At 41.5% G+C, this 18,525-nt stretch overlaps 1 protein-coding gene across 1 annotated transcript in view; it reads right to left on the reverse strand.

Annotated features, from left to right (window-relative positions):
- The window catches only part of SLC26A4 (solute carrier family 26 member 4), a 47,559-nt gene extending 30,090 nt beyond the window's left edge, over window positions 1–17,469 (reverse strand). The window contains exons 1-7 of the mRNA XM_061197592.1: window positions 17,305–17,469; window positions 15,684–15,823; window positions 8,613–8,723; window positions 6,749–6,933; window positions 5,982–6,146; window positions 381–533; window positions 193–275 (exon numbers count right to left, since the gene is read on the reverse strand). Of these exons, the coding sequence (XP_061053575.1) occupies window positions 193–275; window positions 381–533; window positions 5,982–6,146; window positions 6,749–6,933; window positions 8,613–8,723; window positions 15,684–15,823; window positions 17,305–17,468 (1,001 nt within the window). The 5' untranslated portion in view covers window position 17,469. The remainder of the gene's footprint in view (window positions 1–192; window positions 276–380; window positions 534–5,981; window positions 6,147–6,748; window positions 6,934–8,612; window positions 8,724–15,683; window positions 15,824–17,304) is intronic.
- Window positions 17,470–18,525: the final 1,056 nt, after the last annotated feature.

Consider the following 18,525-nt stretch of genomic DNA (forward strand, 5'->3'; position numbering starts at 1 on the left):
CATATGCGGGTCGCTTTTAAACAAATGGCTTGATCTTTAACTACACACATACTGTTTATCTGATAGTTTGCACAAATGGATATTTCTTTAAGATCACACACAAATAAGACCAATGAAATGAAGCTTAAGTTTCATTTAAACCGAAAGTACTGACAATATATTAGTATTGCCTAAGAGGAACTCCATACTCACCCACTTGGGATGGACTTAACAATGCCAGCGTTATAGTTTTTTTCCAGGTCAACACCATATGAAATGGCAGTAGCTATTATTGTCTGAAATAAAACAAAAGAGGTTTAAAAAAAAGTCCATTTGTTTTAACAATTCCTTTCTTATCAAACTAATTAATGCTGAATTTTCTAATTACACATTCTACTTACCACAATCACTTCTATAGGAATAGGGACTGGGATTTTGTGTTTAAATCGATCATTTAATTCCTTAACTGCCATACAGATGATAATGGTGAGTAATCCAGCAATGAAATCAGCAAGATTAGTGTTACCAATATTTTGAAAAATCTCAATTAGAGTCTGTAAAAAGAAATTTTTTAATATACTTCCCGTATGAAAAATCATATCATCATCAAAGAGCACTTAAGAATTTCATGTAAAATTATAAAAATGTGTTGGTTAATATACAGACCATTGACATCCAATCTTTGCAATATATATACCAAGTTATTAATGATGGTTAACTTGAAGTGGTAAAAGTATGGGTGATTTCTGCTTTCTTATTTTTGCTTATCTGTATTTTTTACAATAAGAATGGGATCTTTTAAAAGAAAATATATCATTATATACTGTCTTTTGCTTGCAGAAAAGCTTTAAAAGTTTATAGCTTAAGTGGTTTTACAGGTGCTATTAAGTGACCTAATTTTCACCATGTTGATATGTATTATTGAGATTAAAAACTGATAAACCGAAAGTCCCAGTTAACCAATATTTTAGGTAAAGCTCTTCACTAAACCTGAATGATACAGGTGAGAATAAAAATCCCTAAAATTCTTCATATGTAGTTACATACGGACTGATCCATTCTTTATGGCAAAGAAAAGCTATTCAATTGATACATAGGTCAAGTATAAATTTTTGGAAATTAATTTGGTACTTAGTTCAAACTTGAACTAAGGTGACTTAAATAAAACTAACTCTTTCCAAGTGGACAGACAAGACAGCTCAAGAAAAACTAGTTTCGTTTTGTAAATAGGAGGTTTCTGGGAATCAAGGGAGATTAGCAAGGAAGAATCCCGGAGGAGAACACTAATATCTTTGTTATAGGAACTTCAGTCCTGTAGAAGGCATGACTTTAGAAGGTATTCCTCAATTCTTCGAGACGACTAATCTCCCAGTGAAGGTTACCTTTCTTTGAATGAGTCCTTTTATAGATATATTTTTATATGAAGATAAAATATTACTTAAAATAATTATAACAACAATCTGGTAACAGTTACGTATAGTGCTCACTGAGTAATGTAGGAGTCATCTTGCCAGCAACCTCCACCTCTTTGGAAAACATTCAAGAGTAAGGGAATGAGAGGAGAAGCTACTGTGCAAGCAAAATACATGCCACCAAGTGCTTGAACAAGAGTTCGAGAATCTGACTTGTAGGAAGCCTCTTGGACTTTCACTGCCTATTTTTGCCCTTGCTTTAAACACAATACTAGCACATTTACTTTGTCTGCTTTCCAGAGTCAGTAAAAATTGCTAGAGGCAGATACATTGATAGTAACAAGATGACGCAAGTGATAGCAGGGTGAAAAAGGAAAAAAACAAAAAACAAAAAAAAACTACTACCACAAGCGGACACAACTCAAGAATTTAAGGCATTTACCATAGCAGTAAACAGCCCTACACAACTCAGAGTCTTGAAGGTATTGCTGTCTGGCCCTTTACATAATCAGTTTTCTGATGATGACCCTGATTAATTCATGAGCTAGATATAATACTTCAATTAATTGTCTATACAATAAAGGTTTACTCTCAACGCAAGATGGAAATATTCAAACTTAAGAACAATCAGAATACCTATCCCAATCCTAAAAACTTTCGCCTTAACAAAGTGATCACTACAGGATTGCCATGTAATCTTTGAGAGTCACTTAGACCTTTGAAGAAAAAGCACCTGTGGTGTATTAAAAATGTAATATGAGTTGCAAAAACCAAGATCAGTTTATATTACACAATTGCATCAAACAAGGCATATGAATATATTAATTGCCTATACTGAGTAGTTATTCAGAATCTTTTTTTAAAATTTTTATTTTATATTGGAGTATAGTTGATTTTATTCAGAATCTCTTATGAAAAGTTCTACAATAGAAAGCTTAATCTATGTGGAAATAAAATTCACCCATATAAACTGAAGTAGTCAGATTGTACTCAAAGATATAGAAATGAGACTTTAAGAAAGCACTGTAAAGTAATTCTAATTTAGTTTACTATTAAAATACTTACTAATATGTGTTTAAAATATGGACATACTTATGATTCCATATTTCAGCCTAGTATTCTGACCAGTTCAAATCAAGGTAATGAAACTTTTCAGAATGGGTAATATTTTACTATATTTCCTATCATGCTTGGATAATTTTAGAACCATTTCATTTACAGAATTTCTTCCTTCTGGGTATATGAAGCCTTAAGTTAAAAATTATATATGGGGAGGGGGAGGGGTGAGATGTGACAGGGTGAGAGAGTGTCATGGACATATATACACTACCAAATGTAAAATAGATAACTAGTGGGAAGCAGCCGCATAGCACAGGGAGATCAGCTCGGTGCTTTGTGACCACCTAGAGGGGTGGGATAGGGAGGGTGGGAGGGAGGGAGATGCAAGAGGGAAGAGATATGGCAACATATGTATATGTGTAACTGATTCACTTTGTTGTAAAGCAGAAGCTAGCACACCATTGTAAAGCAATTATACTTCAATAAAGATGTTTAAAAAAAAAAAAAAAAAAATTATACCTGATATTACATATGAGGAAATTCACTGGTTAACTTTTGGTGCCAAATTTATTTTAATTCATCTTATCTCTATGAATATAACAAATCCCTCATAATCAGCCCTTGCTGTCCGGCATTTCCTCCTACCAGAACTTCTGTTGCATATATAAGATCAACCCTTAAAATGTTACTTTCCTTTTATAATGGCTTCATTTTTACATACTGAAATAGATTCGAAGTAATGAATCTGATCGAGCTTAGTGGTAGCTTTCAAAACTCTCACCATGGCAGAACTTTTCCATGTGGTCTTCCTCCTCATTAGGGGAAGAAATGGGGAGGTAACGTCAATTTAGTCAGCAAGCAGAAAGGCTTCCCTTGTCTATTGAGACAAACCATTCAGAGTGAACGGTAGGAAAACATAACCACTTTGAAATGGACTGTGTGATTTACTTACATGATTGAGTAGTTACCTGGTAGCTTGAGTATTACTAATTCTGAATTCTGCCAATTTTCCTTTCTGCCTCTTGTACCCAGCATCTCTGGCATTAGTAAACAAGTTTCTATTTTTCTTTCTTTCCCAATATTTCCTCCTCCCATTACTTGTATTCATTATTTCCTTTTTTTTTGGAGGGAGGAGCAGGCAGGTGATCCAGAGCACAAGCTTATAACAAAAGGGATGTTAACTACATTCCAGGGACAGCATCTTACAACAATCATACAGTCTTTCCTGGAGGAATCCACAGCTGCCCTACATGTGTTGAAGGATTCTTTCACGAATAATCGCAACTGGTAATATCATAAGCAGAAGTCTCTGTTCAGGTACTGAGTGGCTCATTCAACCCTTATGCAATTATTTCCAGACCTGCTGATTCTTTTTTTTTTTTTTTCCAGAGGAGCAAGCTTATATTCATCCTCACACAAGAATGATTGAAGTATCTTTATCCAACTTGGCTGGCCTGGGAGGAATTGCTTGCAGAATTCTGTAACACATTCTAACCTGAGGCTTCAAGAATACTGTTCAACAGGACATAAGTCACATAATAGCTTAAAAACTATTTTTGACCTTGTTCTAGTGTTTCTTGGTTGCTTTGCTCTCTGTTGAAAGTGGGGTTATTTGCAGCAAGCTTCATCTTAAACATAGTCCTAGGAGACCAGAAGGACTATTTCTGTCCCCTGTCTGCAGAAGTCCAGCAGCGGCCAGGGACCCAGGTCACCCATCGGCCTAGGCCTCCTGTGATCTGTGAGGATGCAGTCCTAGCGATGTTTACACGACGAGGCGAGCACACTCAGCCGGGGTGTCTTGGTGGATTCAGGAGTAAGTGGGTTTGTACAGGGAGTGAACAGTGCCTGGCACGTGGCAGGTTTCAATAAATACTTATTGAAAAGATGAACGGATGACAATGAAGGAATAAATGAATGAACAGTTGATGGAGAAAGTAGGAAAGCAAAAAAAAAAATATGGTGTGTAGGGACTGCAAAAGTGAGACAGCCTCTCAGAAAAAGGCAGTCAGAAGGTCTCAAAGCAAACCAAGGTCTTGGTAGGAAAAAAATCAACAATGACAGAAATAATGATGAATGATAAAACAGCTGCTAATAGGCTGGGTCCTTGGGAAGTGAACAGTAAGTTCCATGAGGTCTGATCATCATGATAATGAAAATAACAATAATGAACTGAATTCTTACTATGAGCCTGGTATTGTACTAAGTGCTTTACACAAATTTTCATTTTTAATCCTCAGAATGCTAACAAGCAGCTACTCTCATTACTCCCCATTTTACAGCTGAGAACACTGAGGCTTAGAAAAGTTAAATATGACATGCCCAGAATCACATGGGTCATAGGTGGTGGAACCAAGACTCTAACTCAAGTCTATTGAAGTTCAAAGTCTATGATCTTAATCACTATGTTAAACTGCCTCCTCTACCTAGTCCCACTGCCTAGCACAGCATCTGGCCTGGAATAGGCACTCGGTATGTCTGTTGAATGGACAGAGTAATGTGGGATTATGGCACTGCTGTGAACCTGAGCAAATTCCTGTCCACCTCACTAATTTTTAGATATGTATGCATGGCCTTACATCATTTTAGAAGCTAATACATGGGTCATTAAAGGACTCAAACTCATTCTTAACGCTGGCATTGTATTTGCCTTGTATCATTCTCCCCAAGCTAGGGTGACATCATGTTACTATTACCACCATTTTTCAAGCATTGATAACATGCTTTATACAGAACATACATTTAGATCCAAGAACTTTTTCAAATCTAATTAGTGTGATCTACCTCCTTCTTTTGCATCTCTTTTGCATGTTGAATCATCTCTGAATCTAATGTTCCTCTTCGTCTATAATTGCTGAGACATTTACATTATGCATTTTATGGACTCTCACAGTTAAAAAGGGCTTTAGAGAAACATCTCCAATCATTTCACTTTATAAATAAAACAGAAAAGAAGCTTTGAGATGTGAAATAATAATTTCAAAATAGCACTTTGTTTTTTTTGAGTACTTGTTATATGCCAGCCCCTAGGCCAAGTGCTTCTCATATATCCTTATTTAACTTAATTGGTAGATATTACTACCAACTCCGTTTTGTGGAGAAGGAAGCTGAGGCATGGTGATTTGCTCATGTAATAGTGCAAATAATAAATAATAGGGTCAGGATATGAATCCCGTTCATCCAAACTGAGCTTTCAGCCACTGTCCTACACCACGTGTCCAAGGTCACTTAGCTTAGCAGAGGCAAAATTGAGAATGGGGTTCAAGTCTGCTGCCTCCCAGGCCAGTCTTCACTGTAGCACTTTGTTTTCGTTACTATTTTTAAGAGCAATGATACTTCTGAAACCATTTTGATCAACTGAGAACAATGTTTTGCAAAATCTGCCTTTTTCAATGTCACCCCTGATTCTACTGCTTCTTTCAGAGAAGAATGTTTTCAGTGGCTCCCAAAGTATGGCACGGAGGAACGTACACTCTCCAGACTCAAGTTCAAGAGGAAAAGTGAGCCATCCCTGGATTAAGAAGCACCACTTACATAGATAATGGAGAGAATTCCATTATAGTTTTTGGTTGAAACATTGAGGACAATCTTTAGCTGTGAGACCAACACTTGGAAGGCAGCAGCTGTTGTGAATCCACCAACCAAAGGATCTGCCAGGTACCTCACTATGAATCCAATCTGCAAACCTCCAAATATCAACTAGAACAAGAAGAAGGAAGGAAAAATTAAATGTTTGCCTGGGAGAAGGATCAACCCTTTTGAACTATTAATGAATTAAACTTAACACCAATTAAAACTCTGGTAGCCTGCCGATAACACAAAAATACTTGTAGGAAAGAAATCTGAATTTCTTAATGCTCTCTCTCCTCCACCACTCTAAAATTTGAAAACCATGTGTAGTACGAACCTTAAAGTATTTGTAGATATGTAATAAGAAAAGAAAAATTCATGTAGCTTATTTCTGTGACTTGCAGTTTCCATGGCTCTGCTCACCAGAACATTTTTTTCTCTTTATGCGTTCTGGCACATTTCCCTTCTCTTATTCTCATTTGAATCACACATGTTCTTCTGCCTTTTTTTTTTCTGTCTCTGACTTTGATGATTAAGTGAGCCTTAATAAGTGGGGGCTTGCTGATTATTTTAGCACCTGACCTAAAACAATATAACTTAAAAAATAACTTTGAGGGGTCGGTAAATTGATTTGTTTTGCTTTTAGATGAATCTTCAAGTCCACATGCTTTACAGTTAATTCTTTCATATACAAATCATGCCAATCTATATATTCCTTGTAAGCCCATTACCTGTATGATTCCAACCAAAAGAGTAAGGGTGCTCGCAATCAATACTCTTGCTGCATCTCTAGCTGCAGAGTCTATCATGGTGGTATTCAGTGTAGTTCCATTACTGCTGGATACGAGAAAGTGTTCGTCGGGGGCCATACTCAGAACAACAGATCCCACCATTAAACTGACCACTGGGAAAGGTCCTGGGGGAAAAAAGTCTCTTATCAATTAATAATTATTAATCACTTGTAAATCAACTATACCTCCATGAAAAACTTTTAAAAATTATTATTATTAATTGCAAATGTTTAGGCTCAACATGTCTACGTAGGATTAGAAAGATGTGTGAAGTAATTAGCTGTGATTGGGAAAATACTGTTTGTTCACAAAAAAAAGCTAAAAAGTAGATGCTTCAAGGCATTCATGACCCAGAAATGAGCAAGAGAGACATGTAGGTGGGTCATTGTAATACAGCTTTCAGGCTGCTTTGTAAGTACACAGGAAGGGTGTCTAACCTATCTGTGTGTGATCTTCATGTATATGGGTGGGGACATGGGGGGGTGGAGGGAGGAGTTGTCAAGAAAGGTTTCCTGGCAGAAATGGCATACTAGCTGAGTCATTACTTGTTCCATCTTATTTTTATTCCATGTAAGTTCATTTCCTAGAGCATCCAACGTCCTGATCTCTGTGGAGATAAGGACCTTGATCAATATCACTTGATCAAAATTAGGTTAAAGAAATAGCAAAGGGAGTATAGAGTTTCTCTTTTTCTCTTTCCAAGACAAATTTTTTCATATCAAATGCCAGTCTGTAAGATTCTACGTTTCAAAAGTACTTTTCTTTCAGCAGCTGCTCCATTCACTACTGATGTTTTTATCCATGATGATGATGATCCTATCCTTTGATCATGGAAGGCTTTAACAGCTGGGAGGGCTCAGTACCAAAATCCAGTAACCCGGAGTGTCTAAATGTATAGAACACCAAAGAGAAAAAAATCAGCTTCTGTGTTCCTCACCTCGTCATGCATTTGATACTGATCTACTCTCCCAGGTGAGAAAGTTCTTTTAGTCAATAACCTCATTCTGATCTCCTTTTATAGACAAGGCAACATGCCAGACACTGGGGGAAATACAACAAAGGATAAGGATATGGGTTGGGGATATAGTAGTAGATGGCTGCATTTGTTTCAAAAGGATTGCCCAGGTAGACATGTCTAGCCAGCAGATGGATGTAGGCGAAAAGTTATCTCAAGTGTAAATGTCAACGTTGCAAAATAGCATTAAAACACTCATTTACTAGAACATTTTAGCAGAAGAAAATTCAAATTTTAGGAAGTTCAGGAAATAAATCTATTTTGGGCCATACCAAGAAGGACAGCCAAGCTCGGTTTCTAAATTGTTTTGGCACGATTTTGCCAGTCTTCCAATATTAGTGACTTAAAATAAATATGCTCTTTAATAAGACAATGAATATGTATTTGATGAACATAATTTAGTAAAAGCTAAGTTAATCTAGTAAAACAGCAGGTTCAGAACCTCTTGAAGATTTTTTTCCCTTGTCATTTTTTATTTTAGAACACTTTCTAAATATAGAGTCAAACTTATTACATTTTTGAAAAGCAAAACATGCTAAGATTTGAAGGTAGGCTACAATTTTTTAACAATCTTTCAATTTTCTCCTCTTCATTAAAAAAAAGGGGATTAAGTGTAAAGCTTACACTTTACACTTAAGAACCATTGCATCATTGAATAGGAAAAGCGGGCAAAACACTGATGCCCTATCTCTCTAGAAAACATTAACAAAGATATGGAAGCAGAACACACATAATATAGCCCAAACACGTTAAATGTGAACAAATAGAATTGTATATGCTTATAATTACCAACTGAGATGTGTCTTGATGTTCCGAAGATAAAGTATGTCAGGATAGGAAAAAAAGCAGAGTAGAGACCATATCCAACAGGAACAGCAGCTAGTAGAGCGTACGCCATGCCTGAAAGTATATCCAAAATGATCAAATTCAGAAACAAAAGTTATGCTTTATGTCTACTGAACAGAGAAAGGCCTTTTCATAGATCTCTTCAACTTACAGCTCATTCTGATTTCCTTACTACGCTAGGATGCAGAACATGATTCAAATCAGCTGGGATAATGATTGCAGCTCACATATCACCTGCTCAAAGGAGCTGACTCAACTGATCAGTAGTTCAATCATCAGGTGAGTGGAAAAAGAAAGTCAAGTCAGTTGTTGATTAAAAACTTGATCAATTCAGTTCAAAGGCTCAGGCTGGGTTTGTCGTGAATTCAGTGTTTCAGTGTTGTGAGGAACACAGTCATTGTCGCCCTGCCCTCTCTCCTTTCTTGTGGGGGAACAGAAGTTAGATCCAAACAAAGAAAGAAATCTGACCTTTGTACATAACATAGGCTCTCCACTAGGAGATCAACACCTTCGCTAGGCTATCTCAAGTGGCTTCTGGGTCCATGAATGTCACACTGTATGGAGAAATCTCAACCTTTCTGTGTACATGGCAGTGGAAGACAATAATGCGTTGGCTTTTTGTTTGTTTGTTTGCTTTTTGCCTTAAACAACAAACATCTATTTCTCACAGTTCTGAAGACTGAGAGCTTCAAGATCAAAGTACCAGCAGTTTCAGTGTCTGCTGAGGGCTCTCCTTCTGGTTTGCAGATGGCTGCCTTCTTGTTGTATCCTCACATGGCACAGAGAGAGTGAGCTCTGGGCTCTTCCTCTTTTTATAAGGGGACTCTACCTGATTACCTCCCAAAGGCTCCCACCTCCAAATATTATCACACTGGGGATTAAGGCTTCAAGATAAGAATTTTGGAGGAACACAAACATTCAGTCCATAGCACTTTCCTTCTCCTGTGGGTTTTTTGATTAAATACTTCTTAGGTAGTCAGCACATCTTACTCTATATTACCTCCCTACATTTTACTCACTCACAGTGAGAGAAAATCAAGCCCTTTGACCTTTGGGTCATTAATAAAGGATTACATTTATAACAGTAAAAAAAAAAAGTGGCAACAACCTAAATATCTTGGCCTCCGAGTGCCCAAAATTATTTATTGAATGAATGTCTCAAAACAGGGAAGTGGGGCTTCCCTGGTGGCGCAGTGGTTGAGAGTCTGCCTGCCAATGCAGGGGACACAGGTTCGAGCCCTGGTCTGGGAAGATCCCACGTGCCGCAGAGCAGCTGGGCCCGTGAGCCACAATTACTGAGCCTGCGCATCTGGAGCCTGTGCTCCGCAACAAGAGAGGCCACAAGAGAGGCCGCGATAGTGAGAGGCCCGCGCACCGCGATGAAGAGCGGTCCCCGCTTGCCACAACTAGAGAAAGCCCTCGCACAGAAACGAAGACCCAACACAGCCATAAATAAATAAATAAACAAATACTTTTTAAAAAAAAAACCAAAAAACAGGGAAGTGGTTAACTAAATTATACTGTAATTCTATGAAATGAAGTTGATGTGCTACATAGAAATAATTTACTACTAATAATTTACCTATCTCTAGTACAATAAAGTGCATATAAGAAATAAGTGAGAAAAGGCAGGATTCAAAATAGTGATCAGGGAATTCCCTGGTGGGCCAGTGGTTAGAACTTGGCACTTTCACTGCCATGGCCCAGGCCATGGTCGGGGAACTAAGATCCCACAAGCGAGCGGCGCAGCCAAAAAAAAAAAACAAAAAACACAAAATAGTGATCAGTTTAAAAATATGAAAAGATTTAATAGAATTCAGGTATGCAAAGACTATAATATAATAAACACCCATGTACCCACCCTCTAGCTTAAGAAATAAATTATTGCCAGTACAGCTGAAACTCTCTATATACTCTTTCTCATTCACATCGTCTTTCCTCCCTCCACCCTCAGGAATCAACCACTATCCTGAATTTAGTGCTTATCATTCTCAGACATTTCTTTATACCTTTACGTAGATATGCATTTATGTGTCTAGTAGGATATTTACTAAAATATGGGTTTAGTGGGTTATCTATATGCTAGGATCAAAGGAGACTTCTCATTTGTTGAAGAGGTATTTTTTCCGTGTTCCTTATATGTATTTTCTAGTTTCCCACAATAAACATTCATCCATTCAGCAACTATTGATTATGTACCCTCCATGTGCCAGGCACTGTTCTAGGTTTGGGGGAATATGGGAGTGGACAAAACAAAGTCTCTGCCCTTAGAGAGTTTGCATTCTAGAAAAATCTGTATTACTGATGCAAATGTTTTCATATATAAATTACAACAAGGAATTGCAATAAACACTCATCCCAAGAGCATAGAGTAGAAAGGTGAGGCCAGAAAGGGAAGACAAGAAAAGGAGCAAAAACAAAAGCAAAAAAAAAAATTTTTTTTAAATATTCAAAAATAAAAGAAGGAGCAAGGAATGAAAACAACCTATTTCCTAGGTATTTTTTTCAAGTCTTTCTCAAACTTCCACTTGCCTAAACTGGGCTCTGCAGTCCTTACAGGCCTGGAAAATGGGGGCTTTTTCAGTTTTCACATAGTATCCCATTTCGGGACAACTGCTACTCAGATATACTGTAATCATATTATAAGGGAATTTGGTACAACAATTTTGAAATTACATAATTTGTAAAGAAATTTAAGCCATTGATTTAAACTATGGAATCTCTTGTGTTGGCACCCTTCCTGTGTAGGATGGTGGCATGTATTGATAAAGGTGGTGCTAGCAAACATTCGGAAGCATCTAGAAGGCAAAAGTATCCATAGAAAGTAGATAGCAGGTTCCCCATAGGTATGAATAAAAATAGCACTAAAAGGGCTGCATTGATTTCTTGCTGCCTAGTGGGGACTTTTTTGTTAGTAATAAAAGTAAAAAAGATCCCATGATCCTTAGCATTTCTGGCTTCTCAGTAACTCCGATGAGTTTTTCCCCACCCCTCAGCTGCCCAGCCAGCGGTTATATTGGTTATATCGTGGACTTTGTTATCCCTAGAAACTGCAGCACCACCTCTGAAATCTCAACGTTGAGCCTCCTGCTCTCCACCTACAGCCACCTAGCCTCTCCACTCACCTACTCCAGAATCCTTACTGCAACATTTCTTTGTCCTCAGGAGGCTTCTAATCCATGAACGGATCCACTATCCTTGGTACCCTCTCATCTTCACTTGCCTCCTTGTCCATAGAATTTTCAGAAATACTCTGAACTTCCTGGCTTTCTCTCTCTCTCCTTCCCCTGTCTTCTCTGGTAAAGCCCCAGTCTGGCCAAACCCAAGCATCACCCTATTCCATGCCAGGATTCAAGCAGCTGGATAACTGAACTAAAGTTCTCTACATTTGGGCTGGCCAGTTTCACATAAATTTCATGATCGCAAGCCCCAGATGGGAACTCCAAACTGCCTGGCCATCCAATTTCATTTCCTCAGGAAGTGTGCTTTTCCTCACCCCGAGATAGCTACTCAGACTTCCCCTACTTCTCTCAAACTCCCCATCCCCCTTCTCTATACAGACACTGTTTACAGATGAATCCTAGACTTCATCCAAAACAGGGACTCCATGAGATGCCTATTGGCTTTTTACCAAAATTTACAATCTCTCTGCATCTGCACAGTTTTGTCTGTTTTTCTCCTTTGAAAATGGAGGAAAAATATCCCACCTATCTTTAAGGATCAGCCCTCCCACTTCTATCCTTGAACTGATCTACACTTGCCCCTTCTTGTCACTTTTACTTGTTTCTCCTCTACCTCATGGACCACAGATCTCATGGTCCACTGGGTCACATCTGTGTTCTAGTACCTCCTATATTAAAAGAAAAATAAATCCTCCCATCACTTTATCTTTGCCTTTTATGCCTCTGGTTACAGCCATTTCTCTACTCTGCTTCACAGCAAACCTTCTTAAAAGTATTGTCTGTGTTCCATCACCAAGAGCATTCCACACTACAGACCACTCTATCCTTTAAAAAAAAAGAAAAAAGAAAGAAAGAAAGAAAAGAAGACAACTCCTCTCTTGGCTTCTGACCCCACATTCCTCAGATTGTTCTTTTTCTCTAACTTCCTGAGCCCAACCTCCTCATGTTTCTTTGTGGCCCCTCCTCATCTCCCCGACCTTTAAGTACTCCAGCCCTGTTCTCCTCCCCATCTGCCCTTTCTCCCTAGGTAGTTTCAGGCATTCCCACTCCTTTAAATATCACCTCTAAAGTGATGCTTTCTGGACTTTGATGTCTAGCCCAGACCTCTCCAATGACCTTCCCACTTCTAGTATCTCCAACTCCATATTTGGCCTCTCAAATGTGGCATGTCCAAAAGGAAATGCTTGGTTTTCCATCCCAATCCTGCTCCTCAGCCAGTCCCAATCCATCAGTATATTATCTGTGATTCCTGCTCCAAAATACATTTCAGGGGACTTCCCTGGTGGTACAGTGGTTAAGACTTCTCACTTCCAGCGCAGGGGGCGCCGGTTCAATCCCCGGTCGGGGAACTAAGATCCACATGCCTTGCAGTGCAGCCAAAAAATATATATATTTATTTCAGATCTGTGCAGCTCTCTCTAATCTCCTTCTTGATTGGCTTCAAGCCAAACCATCTATCCTCAGGGCTGGGACTGGGGAGAGGCAAGTGAGCAAGCGAAGTGCCTGGGGCACATTATTGAAGAAGGCCCCCAGAGAGTGACTCATTTACCGCATCTTAATCCTGGCCCTGTCTAACCTTATCTCCTCCTGTTCACTCCCCCCAGCCCGCCCCCTCCTCCACCCACACTGGAATTCTTCCCGTTCCTCCCTTGAAAATACTATGCTCTTTTTGACCTCAGGGACTTTGCACCTGTGCCTGGTACACCCTTCTTTCTGCTCCTTACACGGCTGTCTCCTTCCCATCCTCCTGACCGTGATTAAATTTCACCCCCTCAGGAAGCCTTCCTTGACCATTCTAACTAAAATAAACACTCCATCCCCAAATTCATCCCTATTCAAGCCTATTTAATCCACCATAATAGATATCACAATCTGTAATTATTTTTCTGTTTATCTGCTTATTTATTTAATTCCTCTGTCTCCCACTTAAAATGAGCTCCATGAGGTCAGTACCCACACATGCCTGTCAGTAAACCACTGAATCCCCATGGCTGGCCTACATATATTATTAGATGATGAATGATGAATGAACATATGAATGAACCAGGTTGACCTCCCAGAAATTCACCTTACAAAGATAACTTCATAGAGATAATGTTTCTGGAAAGCGTATCAGTCATAAAGTGAGGAACTGCATCGTTTATAAATTAAGATCCTAGGAATTAGACTCTGGGTTCAAATCCCAGCTCTACCACTTACCAGCTCCATGACCTTGGACAGGATGCTTAATAAATGAAACTAAAACTAAAGTTAATTCTTATAAGATACTCGTCTATGAACACTTGGGGGACACAGCTTGAAATAGCATTTTTCATACATAAAGATGATTCATTATCAGGAATGCAATTCAGTCCTCTTTAGTAAATGTTTACAGGGCCACCTATTTTGTGCCAGTCTCATGCTAGGCACTGGCTAAACAAATATGAATTAGACAGTTCCTGTCCCCCAGGAGCCACAGGGCATTGCCATGCCACAGCTATTAGAGTCCACTGTGTACACAGCACTTGGCATCATTTAACATATGAACCGCACCGCCCCATCCAACTCTCCCATCCACCTTTGTGATTGAAAACATGGTTGACCAGGCTGTGGCTCCGCACTGGGGCCACAGAACATCTTCCTTCTCTGTGGGAATCTCCCTGGCCTGCTCTGAATAATCCTGAGAGCTCTATAGGCAAATTTTGGCTCATGGCATTGCTCAACCACTATTACTAACTTCTGAAATAGCCATCTCTCTACACACATTTCTACCCCACCCTACTTCCCATCACTTGGCAAACTGAGACTTAACCTTCAGGGAAACAGCTCTGATGACTCCTCCTCTAGGAAGCCATTCCCAGTCTCCGAAGGCTGGGTTGAGTGCCCACGTGTGCACTCCCTTCCCAAGCAATGTTACCCCGGCTACGGTTGGTCCTTCCATTGAATTGTTATCTATCTCCTCATTGGACTATGAGCTCCTTGAAAGCAGGTGGTGCATCTTATTCATGTCAGAATACCTAGTGCCTGGCACCTACTAGATACTCCATAAAATGGTAATAAATAAATGAGATTTCTGTTTTCATGGTCCAGAAGCTTTGTAGAGTTGAGGCGAGGGCAGAAGCAAGATGATGGGGGTGGAGGACAAAGGAGAATGCCCATACTGCTATTCACCAGCTATGCAATAGATTTCCAAGATGTTCATGGAAATGTGGCATAAAGGCAGTTTAAAAAATGTCTTGTGTTGGGACATTTTGCCAGAAGATTAAAATACGGGGATGGATTTAAAAAGGGGAGGGGGAGGTAAGGGGAGAAAAAGCCACTTACGTGTAGTCCAGGCTAAAATACGTCCTTCCCTTTCCCTTAAGTCAGTTTCAAACTGCAGGTCAAGACCATGTATGCAATGTAAAATAATTTAACGGGCTACAATCATCATTTAAAAAATATAAGCAGAATAGAATAGGACAGAATAGAAAATATCAGAGTGTATCACCTGTAGTGAGGGTAAATATTATTTCACAAAACTTGAGATATGTGTGTATAGATCATGATGTAATACAGATTTCTTACTGTGAGTTCTGATCAGTGAAAATTGGGAAGCTGCTGCTTAGGTGATAGGGCTCTAGTTGGAGCCATGCAGCTAAAGAAGCAGCAGGGCTTCCCCGGAAGAGAACTCCAAGGAAGAGGAGAAAGAGGGGAATCTCACCACTAAGGGGCAGACTCTGGAGGAAAGATGAAGGCTGTGAAGGGTGAGCAAGCCTTTGTTGCAGACCCATAGGAGCGAGGGGAGAGTTAGGAACAGCTGCTGGAGACTGCAGTTCTCCATCACTTGGGAGCTAGTCCACCACCATCTTACCTTGCAGTGTCCCCACTAGCCCAGTACTAACTCCCGAAATGGTATCATTAAGTAGCCATTCCTTGATCTGGTATTTGGGGAGCCAGTCCAAGATGGGCAGGAGGGTCTTCAGCACACCAAGGGTTCTCTTTCTTGAACAACTGTCAAAAGGCAAGAAAACTGGACTTGCAATCCAATCTCCATCACAGCCCACTGCAAATCACAAAGTGCTTACCATGTCTTTGCCAAGAACTCTATTTACCCTTTTAAATGCACTGTACTAGAAAACACAGGATTAAGTGTTCCCTCCCCTCTCCCACCTTCTTAATCCTCTGAGAAAATATTCCTAAACAAGAACCCATTTTCTGGTCCAGCCCCAGATTGATCAATGTGGAGTCTTTAAATGGAGATTAATTTTTGGACTTCTAACCCAGGCACTTTCTTCTTCTTCTCTTTTTCTTTCAAGAAACATAAACAAACTCTGTATATTTTGGCAATAGGAGCTTGGAGCCAGTTTTTACAACTCTTAACATGATGAATCTATATCTTGCTGCACCTTGCTATCTAGTTTTTAAAATTCAACAACCTATAGGTAAAAGAAGAAACATATTAAAAGTAGGTGAACACTATTTGACTCCTGATTCAAATAAATTATTTTAAAAATTATATTTATGAGACAATTTAAAAAATTTTTTTTTGACCACAGACAATTTAAAATTTTTGACTTAATTTTTTATATTAAGGAATTTTTAAATTTTTGTGTGTGATAATGGAATTGTGGTTGTATTTTTTTAAGAGTCCCTAAAGATATATACAGACAAAACAAAAAACAAAAAAAAAAACAAAAAGAAACACCACATGGGACTTACATTAAAAAAAAAAAGTGGAGCGGGGCAAGTATATGGTGAAACAAGATTAACTTTGAGGTGCTCATCTTTGAAGCTGGGTGATGGGTAAAAATATGGGAGGGGGTTCATTACACTACTATGCCTACTTTTGAATGTGTTTGAAATGTTTTATAATAAAAGGTTTTTTAACAGAAAGAAAATCTAGCAGCAGCTGATAGTTCCCTTTTTGTTTGTGATATCTACTTACGGGTGTCTCGTTTGGGTTTAGAGATTGATGGAGGTTCTTCTCGGGGGCCCCTACTGCCTGACAGTGGACAACTTGGAGCGCAACGCGCTCTGTGTTCGCGCCTTCATTTCGTGTCTCTGAGTGGCATCCGTCCTAGACGAGTTTGGGGCTTTCAAGGATTCTTGGTCAGGTGACGGGTTACCCATCACCTCTCTGTAATCGAGCACCTTGCTCTCCCTCTCTCCTCAGCCTAGCCTTCACAAAAGGCCGTAGGGACCCGCTGTACCCCAAGGCACACTCCAGGTGCCCTCAAGAGAGGAAAAGGAGATGCGGCTCCCCGAACACACCCTCTCCAAAGATGAGTTTCCGAGACTAGGGTCGATTCGGGCCGAGAATGATAGAGCCACCCTCCCACCGGGAAGGCCAGAGTCCGTGAGCTGACCGAAGCAGGGTCGACCCTGCAGGGCAGCGCGGCATCCCACACTCCGCCGCCGGGCACGCCCGCGGGTCGGCGCGCCCGGATTCCCGGCTTCACTGAGCCCCGCGCCCCGCCCGCCGCGGCTGCTACCTGCAGCCCTTGGCCAGGCTCTCCCGCAGCGTCTTGCGCTCCTGCAGGCGCCGCTCGTACTGCTGCTGGAAGGCGAGCTCGCTGTAGACCGGCCGCGACACCACGTAGCTGCAGCTGTACTCGGGGAGCGGCGGCGGCTCCAACCTGCCGCCCGGCGCTGCCATGACCTGCGAGGCGGAGGACGACGAGGAGGGAGGAGATGGAACGAGGGAAGAGAAGAGGAGGTGAAGACCGCCCGTTAGCCGCCCCCGGCCGGCCCCACCTGTTGCAGCCGATCCCCGAGAGTCTGGTCCGCGCGCTGCCGCCCTCTGCGCCCGGGCCCGCCGCCCCCGGGCGCGCACCTCCAGCCTGCAGGGGGCCCTGAGGACCTCTGGGTCCCGAGCCTGCACCTGCCGCCCGGCGCAACCGGACTCTAATAAGAGAGTGAGCCCGGCTCTGGGGGGCGGCGGGAGCCCGACGCAGTCCCCTCAGATGGGCAGCCAGGGCGCTGTCCGCGTCCTGAAATCTCCCCAAACCCGGGCTGGGGCCCGCGGCGCGCAGCGGGCGGGAAGGGGGACCCTGTGAACGTCCCTCTCTCCCCGCACCCGACCCAGGGCGCAGCGCCAGGCGCGCCCTGGGAAAGAAGCACAACCCCCGGGGCCGGGCGTGGAAACCTCAGGCCATGCTCCCCGAGTCCCGAGGCTTCGCGCGCGCTGCAGGCAAATTCCAGCAGCCGGGCGCGCTCTCCCGGGGACAGAACTTTGGGCGGGTGGAGCAGGTCTCACCTCTCGGCCTGTTTTCCTAGCTTCTTTCTCGCACTCAGCTTCTCAAAAAGAAGGCTGTACTGTCCCCTGCCCGGCGGCTCTGTGCCCCACCCCCCTCCACTAGTCCCATCCCCAACCAGCGATGCCTCCCCGGGAGTTAAGCCAGGGCGGGGTGGGGTGCGCTGCATCTTCAGCGACGATCTCACCTGCTCCGGCTCAAGTCCGGCCCGGAATGCCCCCGGGACAGCCGTTCCGGCGCCTTTATAGCGCTCGCAGAAGGCAGTGAGACGTTTTATTTATGGAGCAACAGAGACACCTTAGTCCAAAAGAGGGACACACAGGCAGCGGTCTTTTCCCCACCTATCCTACCGGGAAAAAATAAATTCTGCCCCTCCCGAATTCTTTCCCTTTCCCGAACCAGGAAGGCTAAGAATCTTACTGGCTGTCACCCAGGGGCCACCCGAATCCTCACCCGCTC

This window comes from Eubalaena glacialis, chromosome 8 (assembly GCF_028564815.1).
Source record: "Eubalaena glacialis isolate mEubGla1 chromosome 8, mEubGla1.1.hap2.+ XY, whole genome shotgun sequence".
Classification (NCBI taxonomy): Eukaryota; Metazoa; Chordata; class Mammalia; order Artiodactyla; family Balaenidae; genus Eubalaena; species Eubalaena glacialis.